The 24,680-nt window shown below is 35.5% G+C and overlaps 1 protein-coding gene across 1 annotated transcript in view; it reads left to right on the top strand.

Annotated features, from left to right (window-relative positions):
• The window catches only part of rngtt (RNA guanylyltransferase and 5'-phosphatase), a 162,569-nt gene that overhangs the window by 121,029 nt on the left and 16,860 nt on the right, over window positions 1-24,680 (top strand). The window contains exon 13 of the mRNA XM_073816395.1: window positions 13,313-13,413. Within this exon, the coding sequence (XP_073672496.1) occupies window positions 13,313-13,413 (101 nt within the window). The remainder of the gene's footprint in view (window positions 1-13,312; window positions 13,414-24,680) is intronic.

Here is a 24,680-nt window from a genome sequence, read left to right as displayed (position 1 = left end):
TAGTTGGACACAGAAAATATGATTTGCAGATATAATACTTGTGTACAAAATTGTGCACGGTATGGCCTCACCTCCACTTTCATCTCCAATTCATCTACTAGAGCCACCCTCAATAAAAGGGTGGTTATTGGATAATCAAACATGTCTTCATAATTTGAAGTAGTGGTTTCTTGCTTGCTTCTGGTTTGTAATTTTTTCTTTGGTCTGTGACTATGTTTGCCGGAATATGTGTTTTTCTGTGGATTTGTGGTTTTTACTATCAACCTGCCAGGGGCTGCAGATGATAATTAGCCTGAATGGCTAAATCTGGCACATTCACATAGTTGACTTGTTTACTTGTTAATTATTACATTGTTAATTAATGTGCATTGTCCCTTTTGAAAAAAATAAATAAAATAAAAAATAAATAAATAAATAAAGGCAGAAATGGCTAAAAATGTTACTTAAAAAAATCATCGCTGAGGCACATACATTTTCCCCCTCAGATCTTTAGAAGTGCTTGTTATATATAAAGCTTTGCATCAGCCTTGATTCTCAAATGATGTTTAACATCAGTAAGGACATTACTTTTGCAAATTACTGTTAATAATAACTGTGAATAATTGATAATAACTGTAGTCTGCCATGGAAACGACTTCATGCTCTTCTTGCCGAGAACCCAGTATCAAAGTTGTCACCTTTGGCGTGTTGATGATGTGGCTCGCATCTAGACTCCGTAAGCACGTCATCACTTCCTCTTTCATCTTCTCCCGCATGCTGAGCATCTGCAGTGGGGTGAGCGCAGCTATTCAAATTTTTTTCCTGACAGCATTTCTGTATTCCTGCAACTTGTTAGATAGTGACTTTACTGTCTGGATTCTATGCTTCCAGCTATTGACAATGTTATAGCTCTGTTCAGGGTGAGCGAGGTTTTTTTCAAAGCGCCCAGTGCAGACCTGAAAACATATGCATAAAAACAGTTGAGAAATAAAAACAAAACTGCTGTGGTGTACCTGTATTTCTAACACAATATCCAACTTCGCTGGAGCATGATACACTCATAAGATTTAATGAATTTTGATAGCCTGCTTACCACTGACGGTGCCACCAAAAGATCGCCGTTGTCTAACCCTCATCCCAAAAATTGAAAAGAAACCTTGTTTATAGCAGTAGTGGGCAAAATTCAAAATGTTTTGCATGCAAAGGTCTCCCAGTGCAGACCTGAAAACATATGCATACAAACAGTTGAGAAATAAAAAATAAAACTGCTGTGGTGTACCAGTTTTTCTAACACAGTACCCAACTCTGCTGGAACATGATACACTCATGGGATTGAATGTTAATTTTGATAGCCTGCTTACCGTTGACGGTGCCACCAAAAGATCAGCATTGTCTAACACTCTTCCCAAAACTGAAAAGAAACCTTGTTTATAGCAGAAATGGGCAACATTCTAAATGGATACAGACAATAAGGAGGTGGCCTCCTTTCTTGTGTTAAAGCTTCTACATGAGCGTTGTTCATCAAGAATCAATTGCCTGTAGATGCAGACCAGCAGTAGATATGGATGAGAAAGTAAACAGTAGTTATTAAATTTGCCCTTTTATCAATTTCTTGATGTGTCTTTTTGGGAGTGTTATTATTTACATCCGGCTAAACCAGCCGAAAGATTTCTCACAGATGCCATTTTCTTTGATGCGGAGCATACAAGGATGGAAAACACCAAAGTTAAGTGTTTCATCTCATTTACAACATGTATTTATAACATCATATTGATTTTTAAAACAATGTATATGTGCTGTGTTTGCCTAAACTTTTCTCAAAAACATTTTCTTTCACTCGCGATGCAGAACAGACGAAGAGCTGCTTTAAACGCTGACAGTAAGTGTTTGGTCTCATTTATAATATGTATTTGAAAACATACCCTGCTGAAAAAACCAGCATATGCTGGTTTTTTCAGCAGGGTATTGATTAATAGCAGTATTTATGTGCTGTGCATATAACTTTTTCTCAGAAAAACATTTGCTTTACTAGGAGGTTGCTAGGGAGTCAAGCCTAGAAGTGTTTTATGACCAGGGGCGATGGGGTAACTCCCCCAATAACCAAAACTAGCAATATTTATACCATGGTTAATGGAAACCTAGAATCAGTCTATTCATTAATTATTTAAATTGGGCCTGAAGCGCAGTTCTTTTAATTGTGCATTGTGGCACGCAAATCACTGTATACTCCGCGCACATTCACTGGCCATTCTTATCTTGAAACTGAGTAAAATGTTCTATTTGAATTCTATTGAAATTACCACTTTAAAATACTATGGAGAAAGTCAAACATTATCTAAAAAACACATAAACTAAAAGACTAATGAAAAATGGAGAAAGCAATTTTGCACCAGCACTAACTTCTATTAAAATATTTTTTACTACTCATGACCGCCTTTACTAGAATTTGTCATATTTTATTGTAGGCTTATTTGATGACAGAATTTTCTGTTTTGGTGAACAATTATTGTATTGCAATTGATACTTGACTCTGACATTTCACCTATTAATAGTTTTGATATATGGATGTGAAATTATCCTGTTTTCTCAATTTTACAGGAGCACTTTTGTAATGCTGCAAGTGGGAGTGGATATCTTTCTTGGCTGAAAAATGCACAGAAACACATCTCGTCATGCTGAAAAAAAGAGACTAATGTCAAGGTGGTCCAAACGCCATTAGCACACTACAATTTGTTCAGTGAGCATTAACGTGCATTCAGAGTTGATGGTAATGAATGGGATGCTGTTGTTTAAACTGATAATCATAAGCATTAGAAACCTTACGACATTCAGAATACATATGGCCGAAATAAAAATATGTATTTTGTGCCTTTGCACTGTTTTGCTTTGACATTATGATGTTTTAATTGTGTAAGAACATGTTGGTTCAATGTATTAAAAACACTGAATGTAAAAACATTTTGGTGAAGGGGAAAAAAAGCTTGCTTTAAAATGTTTTAATGAAAAAAAAATATGTAAACATACCTTGTTTTGTGGGTTTATTTTTACAAATAAGTTATTCTAAAAGTAACTGAAAAGGTCTGTGACACCTTAATTCCTTTACCTGCTTAGTTAAAAGTTATATTCATGTTTTTAAGAGTTATCAAATGAATTGTTAGCTATTTAAATCTAAGGTAGTGTTCATTTACTTTGAAGAGTTAAGATTAACAAGAGATGTTGATTAACTCTATGAGGGTTAAATGTTAAACTTGTGAGGCAGTGTTAATTTAAGAGTTAAATTAACACTGGTGGTTTTGCTGTGTATATATATTTTACATTGCAGCACCCCTCTTCCTAGTCTGTCTCGAATGTTCTGTTAAGTTCCTGTTTTGAAAGCCCCTCCTTCCGAAATATGTTCCAGAAGTGTCACTCCCCTTAACCATAACTGTGAGTTTCATCTGCTCAGATGTAAATATTAACAATGGTGTCAATTTAGCCATTCCAATTAATCGGAGTAGAAGAAACAGTGTTTACTGTTTCTGGGCAGGATTATTTAAATGAGTAACATTGTGACTTCACAATATGTGGAAGAAGCATGCTGTAGTTAAAACAAGGTGTGTTTGTAGTAACTAAAGTTAGTGTAACATAAGTAACATAATAGGACCTCTTTCATTTTTGTCTTGGCAAGAAAGGCAAGGCTTAGCACCAAAATAAACAGCTGCTGTCGTGCAAACTAATCACCTGAATCCGGTTGGATCCAATTGTGTCATCTTTTGGTTCAATGGCAGGCAAAGCCATGGGCCTGTTAGTGCAAGCGTGTTGTCAGGTTTGGAGAGTACAGTCCTCTTATCTGTATCAGGCAGGATTAGGCTGTACCAGCTCCCCCTGGTTAGGTGTTGGGATCTGCAGTTTAGGAGGCATTAGAGCAGGGGTAGCCAACCCTGCTCCTGGAGGCTACCATTCTACAGAGCTCAGCCCCAACCCCGCTCCAGCCTCTGAGCCAGCTAATCAAGGTGTTCAGGATTAATGGAAAACAACATGCAGGTCTGCTGGTTTGAACTGAGGTATACAGAATGGTATCCCTCCAGAAGCAGGGTTGGCTACTCCTGCATTAGAGCAATTGTTCACAACCACATTCCTGGAGCCATCCCAATGCTGAACATTTTGCATGTCTCCTTAATCAAACATTAAATCAGCTCATTAGTAGAGACTAATAGAGAAGAAATGCAAAATATGCATTGTTGGGATGGCTCCAATAATGTGGTTGGGAACTACTGCATTAAATCATTGCATTCTTACTTTGGAGGTGCATTTCCAGCTGGTGAAACAACAGGTTTCATTCAGAATTCCTCAGGGCTCAACACTTTCATTTTATCACACCATGTCCCACTTTAGACTTAAAGGGTTGATTCACCCAAAAATTAAAACTAGATTATTAATTACTCACCGTCAAGGCATCCTTGGTGTATATGACTTCCTTCTTTCAGACAAATACAATAGAGTTATATAAAAAATTGTTCTAGCTTTTCCAGGCTTTATAATGGCAATGAGGGGGGTGTTTCTCTTCAGCAATCCAAAACAAGTCCAATAAAGTGCATCCATCCATAATAAAAAGTGCCTCCTCAAGCTTGTGTAAATGGCTGTACAAGGAAGATGCTCCAGGTGGATGACAGAATGTCGACGTTGTGCATGTGCTGCTCAGAAGTGACGAACGCAGACATGCAGGGGAGAAAGCAAAACAATTTTACGTTTTTTTTTTAATGAAAAAACCCACTCCAACCCTCCAAAACACGTTGATTTTAACCATTTGTTGAGGATGATCGCCGGTGTATTACTGCTAAATTCAAAAGTGCTTTGCACCTTTCAACCACATAAAAGTTTCAGTCATTTAAATGAATTACTAGCAGAAAAAAAACCTTGTTAAATACACGCTGATGTTTGTGAGTTTGTTAAATACACTGGTGTGTAAGGAAAGTGGCAATAATAGTGCTTTTAATTAAAATGCACAGCAAAAAACTTTTCTTACTTGGATTTTTTGTCTTGCTTCCAGCCAAAATATCTAAAAATTCTTAAACCAATAAGTAAAAAGTTTCTTGTTTAAAAAAAAAAAACGTCAAAATTAAGTGTGTTTTTGCTTGAAACAAGCAAAATAATCTGCCAATAGGGTAAGAAAATCTGGTCACACTTTATATTAGTTTTTTTTTTTTTTAAGAATTTTTAGATATTTTGGCTGGAAACAAAAAATCTAAGTAAGAAAAGCATTTTTTTTGCAGTGCAGGACTGCTTTTTTTAATGGATGGATGCACTTTATTGGAATTGTTTTGGACTGTTGAAGAGAAACACCCACTCACTGCTATTATAAATCTTGAAGGAGCCAGAACAATTTTTAATAAAACTCCGATTGAATTCGTCTGAAAGTCATATACACGTAGGATGGTTTGAGGGTGGATAAATAATGGGCTAATTTTTGTTTTTGGGTGAACTAACCCTTTAAGTTAAAAATACCTGCTCTTACTCGTATTCTAAATCTCAAATGTCTACATAATCTCTCACTTAAAGACCCCTAATCTACAGTCTCTAATTTAAAGACCCCTATTTACATCTCCCCAAATAGCTTCATTACAATTCTTTTCTTTACTCTCATTTCAAACTGTTTTCCCCTTCGGGTTACCTTTGGCTTCAGGGTGTTTACAAGGTGCGTGTTGTCAGCTTTCGCTTCCCTGCAGCGTGTAGGCGATTCCCGTGCTTCCGTTCTCAGCTCTTGACAGACAATGTGTGACGCCTCCATAACTCATGTCACAAAGCTGAGTACTATGCTCAATCATGACAAGTGCCATTCTTTTGCACACTATGCAGTATATCTCTTTCAGTTAGACTAACAGCATGTCAGCTTCTCTTTCACTGTCACAGCGCAATGTATTTGACGCACAATAGCCCAGGTGCTGCCAGTCAAACTTGTCCAATATATCACACTGTTAAGTCTTGGAGGTATTTTAGCCACAGCAACACCTGTGGTCAGGCTGAGCATATTACATCTACGCCTCTTTCAGCTCTGCCTGACTGGCGGACACCTGCCAGTCAAGACACTGAGGCCATTAGTAAGAGTGACGGGTTGGAAGTCTATGTTGATTAAACCCCATTCCCATAATCCAGCTGCCCTGTAGTGGAACCTTCACTTGGTTCTTAACACTTTAAAGCTCTCTCTGCCTTCTGACTTTATTTCTACCTTTGAGCCATTGATTGAAGGGGAGAGTAAATGGTTTTCTTTTTTATTATTTTCTTTTTTTATTGGCCATTGGCAGTGTGTGTTGATGAAATACATACTGCCTGTAGAGGGGTCTGGAGAACGAGTAAAACTGCGAGCATATCCTGCTGCTTTACTGACAATCTTGATGATTTCATTGATTTGTCAGCGTTTGAATCTTGAATCAGCAATTTAAACGTAAATCATATGTTGCACTATGAACATGTTTATTATGTTTATCAGCGCATTAGATTTCATTTGGTGACTGATGATCACAATACTCCTAGTCACTTCAGAAATTGATAGTGGGTTTTTGAAAAGGACTGGCTTTTTTTATTGAATAGGCAGTTTATTTGCTAATCTTCAAGATGGTTGTTATTAATCATTTGTTTTGGATTGATCTTTCTTTGGAGTTTTAATAAAGGAAGTCACAGACAATTTTGTGGTATGATTCAGTTTACAGCATTTCTCAATCATTTCTATGGTATCCACAAACATTGATTGACTGTAATTGATTCCAGGATCAGTGCACAATGTGAAAAAAAAACATAAACTAAAAATATCTGTAAAAAATAATAATAACAGCTTAATAACTCAAAAGAATGAATATAAGGCCTTTTATAAAATGACCATATAACTTCTTATATCTAATTTCTGCTCCAAAAATTAGGTTGTTTATAAACTGGAGAATTGGAAGACTTGGAGAACTATGGTAGAAGAAAAAAACTTCCGGAGGAAATCTACAGAGTATATATGCGTGCTACGTCAGCATGTTACAAGGTGACAACTTTGATAGGCTGTCAGCAAGAATAAAGCCACTAAAGCCACAAAGGCATTTCTACTCAGCTGTGCCTTCTGGTGGTCTTCCACCAGTCACAGAATCACTTTTACATGCATAATATGCGTTATCAGTTGTATTCGTTATCACATGAGGCTTTTTCATTAAACTGCGATAAGCTTTTCGGGTTTTTAATGAAATTACTGGAATTGAACGATGGCAGATAAAAGATGGTTTGCAATGTTTGTTCCAGACCACTTTACCAATTTATGCAGTTGCTTTTGAAGCAATAAGGTGAAAGACGTCATTATTTTTTGTGAATACAGTCACTGTTTAAGTGAATTGTTAGGTACAATATGCAGCAGAATAAAACTTCAGTCACTCAAAGACACTGATATGAATAACGGCGTTACTAACAGCGTTATTTGTTTCAGTAACGAGTAATTAAACAAATTACTGTTTTCCCTGTTACAACGCCGTTACAGTTACAGACAATAAAATGTGACATTACTATAATTTATTATAATATTATAATTGTATTTTTCAGTTTTTCTGAATGGATGCACAGTGAACCTGTATTTGACGAACCATAAACTCTAGTGTGAAGACGTCACATCTAGCCGTCACACACGCAAAGAAAGATACAGAGCGAGAGAGTCCTACATACAATGCAGAATGTAAACAATATTCTTTGTTGTATTTTCCTGTCAAACTAACAGAGTTCCTTTGGAATACTTCAGCTTTTAAGAACTTCCGGTTTCTCTGGTAGTAGGCGGAACTAATGCTGCGTTCCAGGCAGGTTTTTGAGCCTGTAAATCACGACTTTAAACCGCAACTCACGACTTTGTAGGGTTCCAGGCAAGTCTGCCTGAGCACATTTATTAGTATTATATTATTATTTATTTGATTGCAACGTTATGTTGTCCTAAAGTCTATTTTTCACAACGTACCACTTGCATAAACACTGCATCCGTAGGGGCTGCCATTGTTGTTTTGCGCGCTATGTGACGTCAGAGCGCGGAACTGGGAGTATATCAATCTAGTACAAGTTCACGGGTGGGAAGTCATGGGTTTGACTGTCGTTCCAGTGCACTTTCACGGGTAGAAGGTTGGAAAAACATGGGTAATGGGTTGCCTGGAATGCGGCATAATACGCCAATGGCAATCTCATTTTCTGGCACTCACCAATTATCGTCCGTGTTTTTTTTTCTGCAAATCTGTTAGAGCGAACACAGACAACTTGATTAATATTCATGAACCCAGCAGCTCAGTAATCCTTAGTGCGTTTTATATTGTTATTAGTGATAAAATTTGTAGTAGTTTACTTTATCAATAGTTTTAACCATTTTTATAGAAAGACTAAATAAAAAACAATATCTTAAGCACCACCACCAATCCTGTCAACATGACAAATATGCATTCATACATGTTTTTTGTGGATAGACATTTAATATTAGTCTGGTGCGTAAACAAAAAAATCTACTAGCCAATGGCAATTCTAATGCTATGGTATCCGTAGAGGGTTGATAATATTTACAGTAATTTATTGAATTTGAAAATTGTCTTTCACATTGTCCCACAGCAACATTACAATGTTTTTAATATATTATTTAGATTTGTTCTATTTAGTGTCCATTTCATTCATTTAACATTTAATATTGGGGACATCTAAGTTATTTGACATATTTTTTTTAAGTAACACAGTAGTTACTTTTCCTGGTAATTAGTTACTTTTATAATGATGTAACTCTGTTACTATTTGTGAAAAGTAACTACTAACTATAACTAATTACTTTTTTTTAAGTAACATGTCCAACACTGCTCAAAGGAGTAGTTCACACGAAAATGAAAATTTGATTAAAAATGATTCACCCTCAGGTCATTCCAGATGAAGATGAGTTTGTTTCTAAAGATTTTGAGAAATTAACATGTAATTCCATCACTTGCTCACCAATGGATACTCTGCAGTGAATGGGTGCCGTCAAAATGAGAGTCCAAACAGCTGATAAAAACATTACAATAATCCACAAGTAATCCGCACCACTCCAGTTCATCAATTAACGTCATGTAAAGAGAAAAACTGTATGAAACAAATCCACCAAAGTGTTTTAACTTTAAACCATCACTTCCACAATCAATAATAATGCTTCCTCCCAAAATGTATCCCATATTATTTCTCACATCAAAATCCACAGGCATATTTGTGTTTAGAGCTGATTTGGACTGTTTTGGCTTATAAACGGTGCTTGATCGGTGCACGTTTTTCTCCTGATTCAGACCAGACATCTTTTTTAATGAAGGAAGCACTATTATGGAATATGGACTTGTATTTCAAATGGAAGCAAAGTTGCTTTAGTTTATTACAACATGCAGCTTTTCTCTTCACAATATGTTAATTGATGGACTGGAGTGGTTTGGATTACTTGTGGATTCTTTTGATGTTTTCATCAACTGTTTGGACTCTCATTATGACGGCACCCATTCACTCCAGAGGATCCATTGGTGAGCAAGTGATAGAATGCTAAATTTGTTTCAATAAAGAAACAAACTCATCCATATCTTGGATGATCTTTCCTAAAGGTACTATATTATATATTATAATATCTGGAATTTTGTATCAACCAATCAGCTTTCAATATTTGAATTATCCATTTTATAAAGCTGTTTTCAGGCTGTTTCGACATGTAATATCTGCCTGTTGCTGTTATTGTGAGAAGTTACTGGTCCTGCTGAGATGATGCTCTTATAGTTCCTAGGCACTAGTGTTTGTATCCTCTCCTCATCATTAGTGTTGCCACTGGTAAACAACTTTGATTATTACAGAGAGGCATACGGTGCAAAGTGAGAAGGTTGTTTGGATACTCTGACCCGTAACAACCATACTTTCATCCCCAATCTTACACTGAGCCTTTTAGAGGTACAACCTCCCACCATGTAGCGGTCCTGCTGGCTCAAATCGTGTTTCCTGGCAACGCATCTGTTACTTTGCCTCATTTTTGTCTTCCCACTCTTTGGTTTCTCCAGATTTGATTCATCACGTCCAGAACGTTGACATGAATGCATAATGAATGTTCTTATAGTCACATGCCGCAGATGATTTTTTTTTTTTTTTAACCTGCAAAGGATTTTCACACTGGCCAAACTAAAATCATTCAGGAAACAAAATATAAAAGTGTGCATGTATTAACAAACTAAAACATTAAAATGTATCCTCAAATATGTTTATAATGACACAATTTACAGGATTATTATGTAGATGAGGGGAAATTATTCCACAAAACAGCTTGTACTGTAAGACAATGAAATATATAGTGCTTTAAATGTACAGTAAGGAGTTAATAACTAGACAGAATTCAGTTTTTATTGTAGGATTTTGTGAAACATGTTTGCAGAAAGACATGTTGACATGTTATCTAATTATTGTTTGTCTTCTTTCTTGAAGACGAGCACAATGAATTTTTATGTTCATTAAAATATTCTCTTATATTTGAAGCCAATTATATTATGGTTACATTTGCCTTACTACAGCCATTTGTCTGACTGACTGACACAGACTGTCTTATGTGGGATGTGGATTCTTATGAACGGTGGACAGATAACAAGACATGCTCATGCCAGAACTACTGCTTTAATATGATCAGATCTCCATTCTTATTTGAATATCACAAACAGATGTTTACTGATTGGTCTAGATGCACTATAACCCCACTGTACGGTGGTGGTAGCTCACCTGGTTTACACCAAATGACTGAAATCTGAAAGATGAAAAGAAAATATTATGGAGGAGCGGTGAAAATGCAAAATATTGAAGACAGGACTAAATTGCTTACTATAGCATAACTATTTCCATCAGCAATTATATGGCTCTGTTCCAAAACTTAGAGAGCTGCCCACATACAGTAGGCTGCATCTTAAAGGAATAATCAGCCAAAAATGACAATTCTGTCATCATTTACCCACCCTCATATTGTTCCAAATGGACTTTGAATGGAGGGACAGAAATCTCTCAGGTTTCATTAAAAAATATCTTCATTTCACCACTTCCCACAGTAGAATTTGTTTTAAGACCTTTATCGCACTATATTAAACTAAACAAAAAATTTACACTTGCCTTTGAACATATCCAACGATTGATGAAATAATATAAAATAATAGTAAAAAATAAATAAATAAATTTAAAATAGAAAATTAGACTATTTTTATGTAAAGTTTACATATTTTAGGTTTTATTTAGTTACTTGTGTATTCATTTATTTATTTATATAGGTGTTTTTGGTAACACTTTATTTTAAGGATCAGAAATTAGACAGTAATTAATGACTAATAACTGCATTTGTAAGTGACTAGTTATGGACTTGTATGCCATTACAAGCTATTTATAAGGCCTTTATTGGTTGTTGTCTTATTTTTGTCTTATAGACCCTTTATACTTGTTTCTGTCCTAACAGTGTACTAATTAGCTAAACATAAAACAAACTAATAGCTTGTATTGTGTGAATTACACACTTTATAAGTGCTCAATACACTATGTGAATGTGTAGCTTATAAGTATAAAATAAATATAGAATAGGCATTTCATCACAGACATTTCAATTAACAGAAAAAACACTTTTACACAAAAGCACAGTCTTTCTAGCAGTTGTTCCATACAAACAAATGATTTAAAAACTAAATATTCCCCATTCCCTGAATTTATTAATAGCTAACAAGCTAATTTCTCACTAATACATTCAGTATTACTTCGGATTATGTTCCCTGGGACAATTAGACTGTATTGGAAATAGGAATGTTAATTTCATTTATTTTATTTCTCCTAACTGACAACCAACGGTTGTTGCAATTAACTGACAAGATTATGTTAAACTATAATTAAATTGCGTGGCTGTGAGCAGCATAAACAACAGAACATGAGGATTCACATGATCATTCACACACCTGCAGCACTTCTGCAAACAGAAAAAAAACAATAAAGCTATATATATAAAAAAAATTAAATAGGCTTATATGCAAAATATATATATGTGTTTTTTAATAAATTAACAAAATGGAAAAAAAACTGCAGCAAGTAGCAGCCTATATGCAGAATTTTGTTTAGTTTTTGTGATGCACTCTTGAGAAAGCAGCATCCTGTTTGTTTCCTTTATTTTACAAAAGCACAATGTTTTGTTTTTATTGTGAATGTGCACAAATAAAAGAAATATTTAAAATAGTTTCAAATAATGTCTTACGCTTATATGACCACAAAAGGAGTATTGTAAGTTGTTTCCACTTTCCGCCTTTTTGTCGTGCATTTAAGCATTACTAACTTGACAACACAGCCTGTTCATTGTCATAATAAAATACAGTCAGCCAAACATATTCAAAAACCATGCTATTTTACTTCCTCTCACTCCACAACAAATCCTTTAAAAACTAGGAACAAAACAAGAATGAAAATATAAGCTAACAAGCCTAAACGAATTAATGTAAAATTGTGTACTTTTATGCAAAAGGATTAAACGTGCAAACGTACTAAAGGAACATCAAATTAAGATATGTATATTTGAAAGTTAACTTTCTTACCATATAGAAAATACTTTTAGATACTAAAATAATATGAATATGATGATACAGAGAAACAGTGCTTTAACGTGAGCAACACCACAAACTCGGACACTGTCTATAGGCTAATTCTGTCATGTGACACAACCACATTTATTTGCATTAAAGCTGCTTTTCTTGACAAAAAGTGTTTCCAAACAAATGTTTGCAACATTTGAACTATCGATATAGAATTTATGTGCTAAGGTTAAACGTAAATCATTTGTGTCTAAATATTTTTTCCGCAAAAAAACCTTGGATGGAAACCTGGCTATTGAAAAGCTTATTTATTCAGCTTTCAGATGATGTACAAATCTCAATTTCAAAATTCTGGTTTTGTGGTCCATGATCACAATTATACCACAAGGCCTTTTACTTTCTAAAAAAGTATTTCCAAGATAAAACGATTAATCAGGCCACAGAAAGCATGTAGGAAATTGTGTAAAACAGGGTTTTCAACAGGTCTGGTCATGTTTTCATCAGTTTGAGGATGATGGCGTAGGCTTTATAAGGTTAAGATTCACTAGTTTTGGAAATAGAGACAATTTCACCAGGATGTAACTGCTGATGCATGAAGTCACTATTTTGGGTCTTTTTGTTTTCAGTGCACGCTGCAAATTGGTTATGTGTTACTGTTTCTAATATATAGCATCCCTGTTTTTTATAGCTAATAAAGGAGTGTTGTTGTTCTACGGTATTGTTTGCTTTATGTCATAAACTGATTGGTCTCTGTGTTTGTGGTGTCCCTACAGAAATATAAGCCGGGCAGATGTGATGACATTCTGAAGTGGAAGCCGCCCAGCCACAACTCGGTCGATTTCAGACTCAAGATCACCAAAGTCGGCGGGGAGGGGTGAGTCATCATCGCTATGGCAACTGCGTTCACTACGCTGAAATCAATGCTGAACATCAGAACACATCCGTACAAACTTCCCACAACTCACATGGAGACAGAGACATCCAGGGGATTTCTCATGTGTGTCTCTCTTTATCTTTATGTATGCGCTGATGTGTGAGCGATTATAAAACATTCAGCTCTGAGTCACACGCAGGTGGTTGCAGCATTAGCAACTTTTCGAGTCGCTACTTTTCGGAACATAATACGCACCAAAATGTGATTTGTGAGGCCCGTTCCTGAACAGACTGGTGACTTTGATTATGTGCGGCTTGACATTTCTCTCAGAAGAAATGTAGCGAAGCATAAAGTGTGAGTTCTCTAGCGTTCCTCATTTACGCCTCTCTCAACCCATCTGTCCACTCCGTCCAGACTGGAGATTTTACTGTCCTCAAATGAGCCAGGCTTATCTTTTAAATGCAGGCGGTCCAGAGGGAAAGTGCTGACCCTTCTGCAAAGACTTTTGTGCGCAAAGCAATTGTTTTTCTTTCCATGTGTGTAAATCCCGCCAAGAACATGTCCTTGCTATATTTGACCTTATTTTTGCATTTTCTTGACAATTAAGCATTGTGAAAATAACTGATTATTTTACTGCTTTTAGTTTATGCTGATATTTATGGTGATTAGACTCATCAAAAATCATTTTTACAACCAAACTCAAAAAGTAAGATGCCTGGTTGCATTACAGTTTTTTAAAAATAGAGGTGAAGTGTGCTTAATTGTTGCAGCGCAAAATATAATTTCTTCTTTTAATATGACTGGGACATGTTTTCATGAGGTTCACCCATATATTGTAGTGCTTGTTTGTGTTTTGGTATTGGATCATCCTTGCGTATAATTTTCTGCCTTGGGGAAGGTACACACAAGATGTGTTCCTGCAAAGCAGCTGGAACGGAACAGAGCAATGCGGTCTCGCGACTTGTTTTAGGAACCAGGCTTGTCATCACTGTTTGTCCATAATTAGGATATTATTAAGACATGAGACTCCAGGAACGAAAACCATAACAAACAACAGAACAATTTGCACAATGCTACAGAAAACAGAAACGAAATCCATTTCTGTCAACCCTGATAAATTTTCATGACATCCATTTCCCATTTCTCACACCTCCCTTGTCATGAACACTATTCACTTCCAAAACAACAACAGTAATCCACAGCAAAAGAAAATCTATGTACAAAAAGCTTTTTCTCACCTTATACAAGGAAACATTATTTGGTTTAATGTCAGTGACAGAGCAACTTTTGCTGTAAAATTTTATTTTACAGCATTAAACTGTAAATTTAAAAAAATGCCTTAACCTCTTAACTGTCACCCCTCCCTTCCTCCTTTTTGAACAAAGATGTGAAAAGGCATTAGCCAAACGAAAAAAAAAAAAACGCTTTGGAAAACAGACCTACAGTTAAGGTCAAAAGTTTACATCCCCCTTTCAGAATTCGCAAATGTTAATTATTTTATCAAAAAAAGAGGGATCATACAAAATGTATGCTGTTTATTTAGTACTGACCTGAATAAGATATTTCACATAAAAGATGTTTACATATAGTCCACACAAGAAAATTGTAATCAATTCCTCCTTTATTCTTAATACTGTGTTCTTAAATGAATGATCCACAGCTGTGTTTTTTTTTTTGTTTAGGAATAGTTGTTCACGAGTCCCTTGTTTGTCGAGAAAGTTAAACTGCCTGCTGCTCTCCGGAAAATCCTTCATGTCCCACAAATTCTTTGATTTTCCAGCATTTTTGTGCACCACTGATGCTCCAGAAGGAAAAACCATGCATTAAGAGCCGGGGGTGAAAAATTTTTGAATTTAAAGATCAGGGTAAATTTAACTTTTGTCTTCTGGGAAACATGTAACGATCTTCTGTAGTTTTTGAAGATTGTTACTAAAATAAAAAAATATGATATTTAGGCAAAATGAGAAAAATAAATATTCTGTTCAAAAGTTTTCACCCCTGGCTCTTAATGTTAGAATCATTAAGAATCAAGGGGATGTAAACTTTTGAAAGGGATCTTTTTTTTTTTTTTTAAATAAATTCAATTATTATTTTCTCTTGTGGACTATATGTAAAAATCTTTTATATGAAATATCTTATTCAGGTCAGTACTAAATAAACAAAATTAACATTTTGTAGATTCCGAAAAGGGGGTGTAAACTTTTAACCTCAACTGAAAGGTTGGTCTCTTTTTAAAGAAGACAAACAGCAGATTATTGTTGTAAAGCATTTCCAAAAATAAACGTGTAAAAAATATGATAGACGTTTAGACAATAAAATGTAGTGTACTAAGGAATATTTTATATAAAATAAAGATTTTGATCTAAATTTTCTATAAAAACCAAATCCATATGTCTAACTATATTCCAGATTTGTTAATATCACAAATATTAGGTTCCTGTAAGATTTTATGTGCTATGCTATACCAAAAAATTGGTGACAGCCCAACTCAACTTTTTTATGCATTTTTCTGTTGCAAAATGATCAATTTCTGTCACAGTATTACTTTTATTTCAAAATTATCACCAGACTCAGACCTTTACGGTGACCGAGAGAGCTCACCGCGCTGCAAAAAACACATGCAAATAGAACAAACACCTACAAATTAAGAAAACATATTCATCAGTTTGACAGCACAGGTTACTCACAACAAAAAATACTCACAACACAACCAAATACAAACACGCTGCAAATACTCATAGACCACATTAAAAATGTTTAAGGGAACCGCACCAACAAGTGACGAACCTGCCTGGGACATGTTTATCAATCTGAAAAGTGTGATTTTTTTATTTTTTATTTTAACATCCTGATCATATGATTCCTTAGCTTTTTTTATTATTAGCCTAAATAAACTGACAAAATACACAACTACTGTAACTGTGGAGCGTTATGTAAGCTGGCTACTTTTACAACTTTCCCTACACAATTTAGCCATGGCTTTACTATTAAAATAATTATATTATATAAAATAAATACAAATAAAAAATGCTTACTAGAGATAAACCATGGTAAATTAAAAACACTAATCATACTTTAACCATAGTATGTACCCAAATGGTAATCAATACGAGGGAAAAAACAACCACAACATGGTTACTATACTTTTACTATAATAAAACCATGGTTAATTTTTTTAAAGCATTGTTGGGTTCCCCACCATTGTGGTCTGTGTTACTTGCAGCACGTTTTTGTGTTTGTTTGTGTTATGAGTATTTGCAGCACATGTGCTGTCAAACTGATGAAGATGTTTTCTTAATTAAATCTTACGTATAGAGTAAGTGTATTCTTCACACCTCTGAAGGGTCTTTAGTTTTATCAGATTTATAAAAGACACATACAGCTGTACCGCTTCTCTCCGAAAACAATCAAGCTCCTGGAGCGTGCTGTGGGCGGAGTGACAAGCATGCTTTTGTGGTAGCGATCGTCTGCAAGCTGTGACATTGACATAAATTATTCCCTTAATGCAGGGTTCTTTGAGAAGGTGAACAAGGTTATCTTTCCCTCACAACCAAAAACAAGCTTATTTGGTAACACTGTTGATTTTGTGGTCAAAAACAGAATGTAAAATCCTTCTTCGCGCTGCCAACGACTTCTGCAACCGAATAAACCACAATGATGGGTGTGCTCTTGCTCTCGCTCTGGGGTGCATTTTTCAAAAGCATCGTTAGCAAACTGTGGTCACAAGTTTCATTGAACTCTATTGGTAATGACTGAAATTGTGCCTTTAGTTGACCATACAAGGAATTCTTCCCTTTTTGTGATGTAATGCAAGGCCATACTCGAAAAAAAACTTTCAGAAACTTTAACGAACCCTGAAGGTGTGTATTTGGCACAGAAATACTCTGTCATACGTCCAACTTGTTTTTTAAGATTATTAAACTGGTTGGCATTATAAATAAGTCAGAATGCATGAAATAACATTAGACGTTCCCTTTAACAATAAAATGCAATAAAATTACTATAATTGAGCTCGATGAAGCGGTTCTCTCTCAGCCACACGACCTGCGAAAAAAATTTCTCTGGTGACAACCACATAACTGATGATGATTGAGTAAATTTCCATCATTTGCCAACCAGAGGCAAAGTAGTGCAGGTGTTCCAGTGTTTCCAAGTTTTTTTTAATAACACAATAACAACAGGTGCAAGTAATCTTAGGCTACTCATCAGAATGATCTCCTCCGTTCTTTTTCTGAGGTAAATTCTGGTTTATTCCTCTCAGCGTGTCTTCCAGAAACGAAAAGTAGCCAAGATGGACTTGATGAATGTTCACGTTTGTTTACTGAGGTGATGTGGAGCCAATCGTGGGCGTGATTACATTGGAAATGATTTTAGACAGGAAAAACTGGAGCTCGCGTTGGTATCGTACGGATTACCTAATCAGAGAATATTTGTTTTCGACATGACTTTATTGAAAAGTAGACATTTCAAACTGTCTATACATATATTTTCTCATGTCTGTGAGGCAGGTATTCGCTGAGATTCAAGTTTGTTTACACGTCTGTGAAAGGACGTAACGGAGGCAGCAGAGAGCGCACCCTGTTTATTTGATTTATTTTACAAAAGCACATTGTGTTGTTGTTATTATAACTATACACAAATGAAAGACCCTTTTCAGTTTCAAACGATACCTTATTCTTATCTGTACGATTAAAAATGACGGAGTAGTTTTAGTTCTTTTCGCAGTCATAAGAAAAAATTAAACCACCAAAGGGTTGTCGCGGGATGTTTTCATGTCCATGGGTTGAAGCGACCCCAATAACGTGATATTTAGCCCCTGGAAGGTGTCTCTCACATTGTCCCACAGCAACGTTAAAATAGTGTAGATTAGTGTACAATGTTTTATTCATTTAACATATTTAATATTGGGGGCATCGAAGTTATTTGACATATTTGAACTTTTTTTTTTTTACAAATAACACAGTAGTTACTTTCCCTAGTAGTTAGTTACTTTTATAATGATGTAACTCAGTTACTAACTCAATTACTATATGCAAGAAGTACCTAGTAACTATTGCTAATTACTTTTTTAAAGTAACATGCCCAACACTGGTCATTTTTTAGTACATTAAGAAACCAATTGCGCAGAATTTGTTGCTTGCATGTAAAAATAAGAGACACAGCACAGCACAGAAAATGAACGCAGTGAACATCAAGATGCGTCTCCAATGGCGAAGATGTCTGTTTGCCACATTTGTAAATAGTAAAACAATTAAAAATCGATGCATTGGAATGCAGAAGCACGTTCTGTGTGCTTTCCATCATGCACTTGCATTATGAGGGAAAGCGTTCACCTGTGCCGTGACAGACTCTACACCAGGAGGGCTCTGTGTTATCAAAAGAAATGTCGAATGAGATGCATGAAGATCTACATCCATGTGTTTAATGATGTAGCTGATCATAGAGCAGTTCAAAAGAATGTTATTAAGCATTCTTTTATTTCACTCTAATGAAACACCACTTGAAAATGATGCTGTTTCTACTTTGAACACACTAAAAATGTAGTTTTTAAACCCTGAGGCCAATGCACAGTTGCTACTGTATACTCTCAGTAAACTTGAGTGTCCTGCCCACACATTTTTCTGATTGGTACGCTGGTGTAAATCTGACTTTGATGTCCTGCACAACAAAACTTCAACTATTTTTAACATGACAGGCCATTTTCTCAAGAAAGGAAAACAGCAAGACATGATGTGGTGGAAAACATGTTCGTCTGACGCATGTATACGTAGAGCAAAAGTTAAAAATAGTGCAGACAGAATGCATGAATGGAGTGCTGGCTCTTGGGGCTAAAGATGGATTCATAAGGTGGTTTACAAATGTGTTTCAAGCACTCAAACCAAAAATGAAAACCAAAATTGTATTTATGCTATTATAATAATTAAAATGATCATAATAACAAGAGTAGTGTGAGCACGTAAACTGTATGTCCAATGGGAATGAATTGATTCTAATGACTGCGTGTAAACGTTCCTGCATTATCATTAGGATTTTACCCAGTGGATATTTTGCTCTTAGCTTTCATTACCATGTTTCAATATTCTTAAGCTTTTCTATGCCTAATTGATAAGGCAAAAAATGTCCAGTGGGTATGTTAAATATATATTTCAAGAAAGCCAATGGTCAGTGAGTGTCATCAAAGCATCATAGAGGCCTGGCTTTTCTACAGCAGATGTGTCAGCGAGCGGCTGAGGTTATTAGCGGGGTTACTTCCCTGCCAGGAAACAGAGAAAGATGACATCTCCACTCTCCTCCCACACAGCTCTCTCTCTCGCTCTTTATCTGTGAGTGTTTTTCCCTCTCACCATGCCCTCTTTATTTGCTGAGAGCTTTGAAATGAGATGGCTAAAGTAATAAAAGAACCCCTGACTCTTTGCATAGATGACACTGAATGCTGGAGAGCTGTAATGAGAAGACCTTGGGTTCATTTGGGGCAATTTTTAAGGAAATGAATTTGTACTTCAAATTTGTGCGGTTTGAAAACAGACAAACATTTCATTAGTCTAGCTGCTCTGCAAACACGCTCCAAGTGTTAAAGGAGGCAGAACGGATTCTTTCAGAACATGTCTCAATAGTCTAGTAACATTTTTGTAAAAAGCCTTTGTTGCAGTGAAATCTAAAAGGCTGAAATAAAAATCAAACATTCTCCTGTTGAATGTACGGACTCTGCAGTGTAAAAAGGATTTAAGCCTTCTGAATTCATTTTATAGCTGCATGATGTACAGGTGTGCTTCTGTTTGGATGCATCTCCACTGACCTTGAACACCTATATTATAAAAGCCACGAGTTCCCAGTTCAGTTTCAATAGAGAGAGAGAGGTGGCACTGCTTGTGAAGAGAAAACTCTGCTTGACGGCTGCACCACACATTGCAAAACATGAATATTATATTTTTACATGTGTCATTGACCAGAGATGATTTTATTCACAAGCATTCAAACTTTTGGTATTGAGCGATTTTTCAGCTGCCATCTTCCATCAGGACTTCTCTGTCATATGGTCAGCAGTCTAACACTTTTCTTTGGAGTCCTGGACTTGTTAAAAGGCGAACTATTTTCCCATTTTCAGCTCTGCCACCCTCCATTTTCCCTTTCTCTGAAAAGTGTCTCATTCCCAGATGCAAGAGAAACTCAATCAGATGCGTTGAAGACTATACTTTTTTGGCTTACCTGACCATTATAGTACCTTTCGCATTCTGCTTGGCAATTTTGGGCTGTTTTTCTTTTGTTCAGATCCAAGAATGTGTTCAGAAATACATAACAATAGTACATCTAGTGACTCAAAATGTCTGACAGAATTTTAAGATGGTACTGTTTTGATATCATAATGAGGGAAAACATTCTTATTACAGAAATTGAACTCTTGAAAAAGAAAACCTTAAGTAGTTTGCCAACTCAACGTTGTATCAACGTTATTTACCGTTGGTAGTTACGCCTAATATATTTGGCCATTATAGTAGCTTTTGCATTCGGCTTGGCAATTTGGGCTGTTTTTCTTTTGTTCAGATTCAATAATGTGTTCAGAAGTAAATAAAAAATGCAATTCTTACGTATAGTGACTCTAAATTTCTGACAGAATTTTAAGATGGTACAGTTTTGATATCATAATGAGGGAAAACATTCTTATTACAGAAATTGGACTCTTAAAAAAGAAAACCTTAAGTAGTTTGCCAACTCAACGTTGTATCAACGTTATTTACCGTTGGTAGTTACGCCGAATATTTGGCCATTAATAGTACCTCTTGCATTCGGCTTGGCAATTTGGGCTGTTTTTCTTTTGTTCAGATCCAACAATTATTTTAGAAATATATAAAAAATGCAATTCTTACATACAGTGATTCAAAATTTCTGACAGAATTTCAAAATAATACTGTTTTGATATCATAATGAGGGAAAACATTCTTATTACAGAAATTGAACTGTTAAAAAAGAAAACCGTAAGTAGTTTGCCATGTTCTTCTAGTAGTATTTCTTAGAAATATATAAATGTGGTGTGACCAACATTTAGAGACATGTAAAAAAAGGACCTCATAGACCCTCATGGCTGTATCAACGTTATTTACCATTGATAGTTACTGCTCCGGGTGTGTGTTCACGGTGTGTGTGTGTTCACTACTGTGTGTGTGCACTTGGATGGGTTAAATGCAGAGCACAAATTCCTAGTATGGGTCACCATACTTGGCCTCACTTCACCTCCTTTCCTTTCCTTTCCTAAATATTTGGCCATTATAGTACCTTTTGCATTCGGCTTGGCAATTTGGGCTGTTTTTCTTTTTTCCAGAAATATATCAAAAATGCAATTTATACATATAGGGACTCCTAAATTTCTGACAGAAGGATGGTACTGTTTTGATATCATAATGAGAGAAAACATTCTTATTACAGAAATTAAACTCTTGAAAACTCTTGAAAAGAAACCCTTAGGTAGTTTACTATATTCTTCTAGTAGTATTTCTTCGAAATATATAATTGTGGTGTGACCAACATTCAGAGAGTTAGTTACTGTATGCAAACATTTCTTATTTTTAATTTTTTTTATTAATTTATGTATTAAATACAGAGTAAATGTTTAAGAATTAATTTAAGCACTTATATTTTTTGGTTTTGTTTTTCCTTTCCTTTATTAAGGATGCTCTTATTTGTCTTTGACCTTTATGCAAATGAGCGATGACACGCTACACCGACTACCAATGACAGTGCGGCGAGTGATCTGCTGGCTGATACAGCTGGATACCATGGTAACCGTTTAATCACTGTCAGTGTGAACGTGGCTTTACGTTTTTGATCTGCCAGTTTCACAGATTGCGGTTGACATGCAGCCATCCAATATCATCCAGTCTGTTCACGTGAGTGTAAATTTCACAGAATCTCTGCTGAAACATTGTCATCAAATGAATAAAGAGGTCCAGATACTCCTAAATAAAAAATTTTGAGCAGTCAACAGATGGTTGAGCTTGATGGTCTTAATTATACTAGAAAGAGAGAAATGCACGTTTCAGCAGTTCACACATTGCTATACCAATTATGGAAACCGTAATGACACAACCTGCCGAAAGAGCAGCCTGCTGCTAAAGAGATGTCTCAATGTTAGCCCAAACCGTCAAAACACAGCAGCTTTTGTGGACACTCTGTCTCGTCCCTGGACAACTAACGGTCTGGTCCACACTGAAATTGATTGCAAATGGTTGCGTAAACAATTACATTGGTTTCATTATTTGACAAAAATATCTGCATTCAGAGTGATAAAACAAGCTCACAGGACACACAGTAAGAGAGGCTGAACACAGTCATCGTGTTTCGGGAGGCTCCAAATATACAGCACCATTAGCTTGACTGGCAGGGTGTTCTTTACCCCTCAGTGTCAGGGTTGGGATCCGGTCTCCTCCCCGGTGATTTACTACTATTTTGGATGGTAACACATTTTAGTGGGCGTGTACGTGTGAACAGCTGGGACCATTATAGAGCACCGCTGATGAGAGGAGAGGGCTACAGTATTCTACTGACTGTTTGTTAGCAAATGCAAGACAAAAGAACCATTGGCAGTGATTGCCGATTCTCATTCTAAATCCAATTCCAGTCCTCATTTATTTATTTTTCTGAATAATATGATGGAATGCAATGTGATCGTTTCATATTTTAAGTCAGGTTTCTTGCCTTTTGGTCCGTTAAAAGTAGAATTAAAGTTACAGGTTAATTAAAATATTGTTAATGCATTATTTGCTGATAAAAGCTTCCAAATTACGATTATTTGAAGATATTACATGGCAAATCAAAAAACTCAATAGCTTCTTTAAAAAGTAGCTTCTGTAAAAAGTGACTTTGTCAAAGAATTATAGTTATAATCTGTTTTACAGTTACTTTCTAGACCAAGCTAGGTGTGGGGTAGGGAGGCAAACAGTAAATATAGTAGTGTTTATTAATACACAAAGCTGTATGTTAATATTCTCACCTATTGCTGTTCTAAAACTTTTTTTTTTTAAGAAATTAATCATTTTATTCAGAAACAACATAAAAAATTGGTCAAAAGTGACAGTAAAGCAGGGCCAGAAATGAACTTTTCTATTAAGCAGCAATATTTGCCCCCTGGAATAGATTTCCAGGGGCATTCTCTGCATTCGTGAAGGTAGGGGTGAGCGATATGGCAAAAATATCAGATATAACGTGTTTTTTTTTTTGTTTGTTTGTTTGTTTGTTTGTTTGTTTTTGTCAGAAATGTCACAATTCTTTGTCATGTTGGTTTTACTATTTTACAAGTTGTCTGAGCAGTACAGCAGTGCAGCCAAACTAATTTTCCTATTTTAAAAACCCTACAAGGTAACAAAATATAAAACAAAAGGAATGCCAGATATTTAGGCCAAAGTGGGGAAAGATAAAAAAAAATCTTTGTCATTATTTTATTGTGGTTATTAAAAAAAGGGACAAAGATAGGCTACATGTTACAAATACACATAATATACAAATAAAACAAACAGTGTTTTAATTTGTAGGTACAGTAGGTGTGTGTATCAGTAGCATTCAAGAAATTGAATTAACAAATATAAAAATAAAACACTATATACATAAATTATACATTGACTCATTAAAGCAACTGTAAGTTCTTCAGTCAAGAGCAGTGAGTGATTCTCCTTTGTGTTTTGTTTTAATTGTGACACCCGTAATACATTGTTTAATTGTGCAGGGGCAATTTTGGCCCTTTTATCTTGAATCTGTGCAGCAGTTTTTGTTCATTTTGGTGGCATTTTTGCGAAAAGCCCTTATTAATTTTCGACCCTACAGTAAAGACATTTCTAATGCTTCAAAAGATTGCTATTTTAAATAAATGCTGTTATTTTGAACTTTCTCTACAACAAATCCTCTGTTGACCAAATTTCAGAAACTTCCCTGGCTCCAATTGTTGAATTTGTTACTATAAATAGACATAAATAGTGATGAAACCCAAAATATTACATGTCATGGATTTATATTTACTGAGTAATGCACTGTTTTGTAGATGGTTACAATTTTTACCTGAGATTTGAAGCCGAAATACAGTGGGGTAAAATGACTTTAGAAAGATGACAGATACAGAAACAATATATATTTGTTGGTTCAACATTATTTGTTCTTCAGACGTTCCTCTTTAAAAGAAAAGTATGAGCTGTATGCAAAGTAACCCACATATAGATTTTGGCTGGTACCAGTTTACTCTTGGAGCCAAATTTGATCCTAATATATCTGGAAATGAACCAAAT

This window comes from Garra rufa, chromosome 13, assembly GCF_049309525.1.
Source record: "Garra rufa chromosome 13, GarRuf1.0, whole genome shotgun sequence".
NCBI classification, from domain to species: Eukaryota; Metazoa; Chordata; class Actinopteri; order Cypriniformes; family Cyprinidae; genus Garra; species Garra rufa.
Note: the sequence above shows the minus strand (reverse complement) of the source record. Positions and strands in the feature narration are given on the sequence as shown.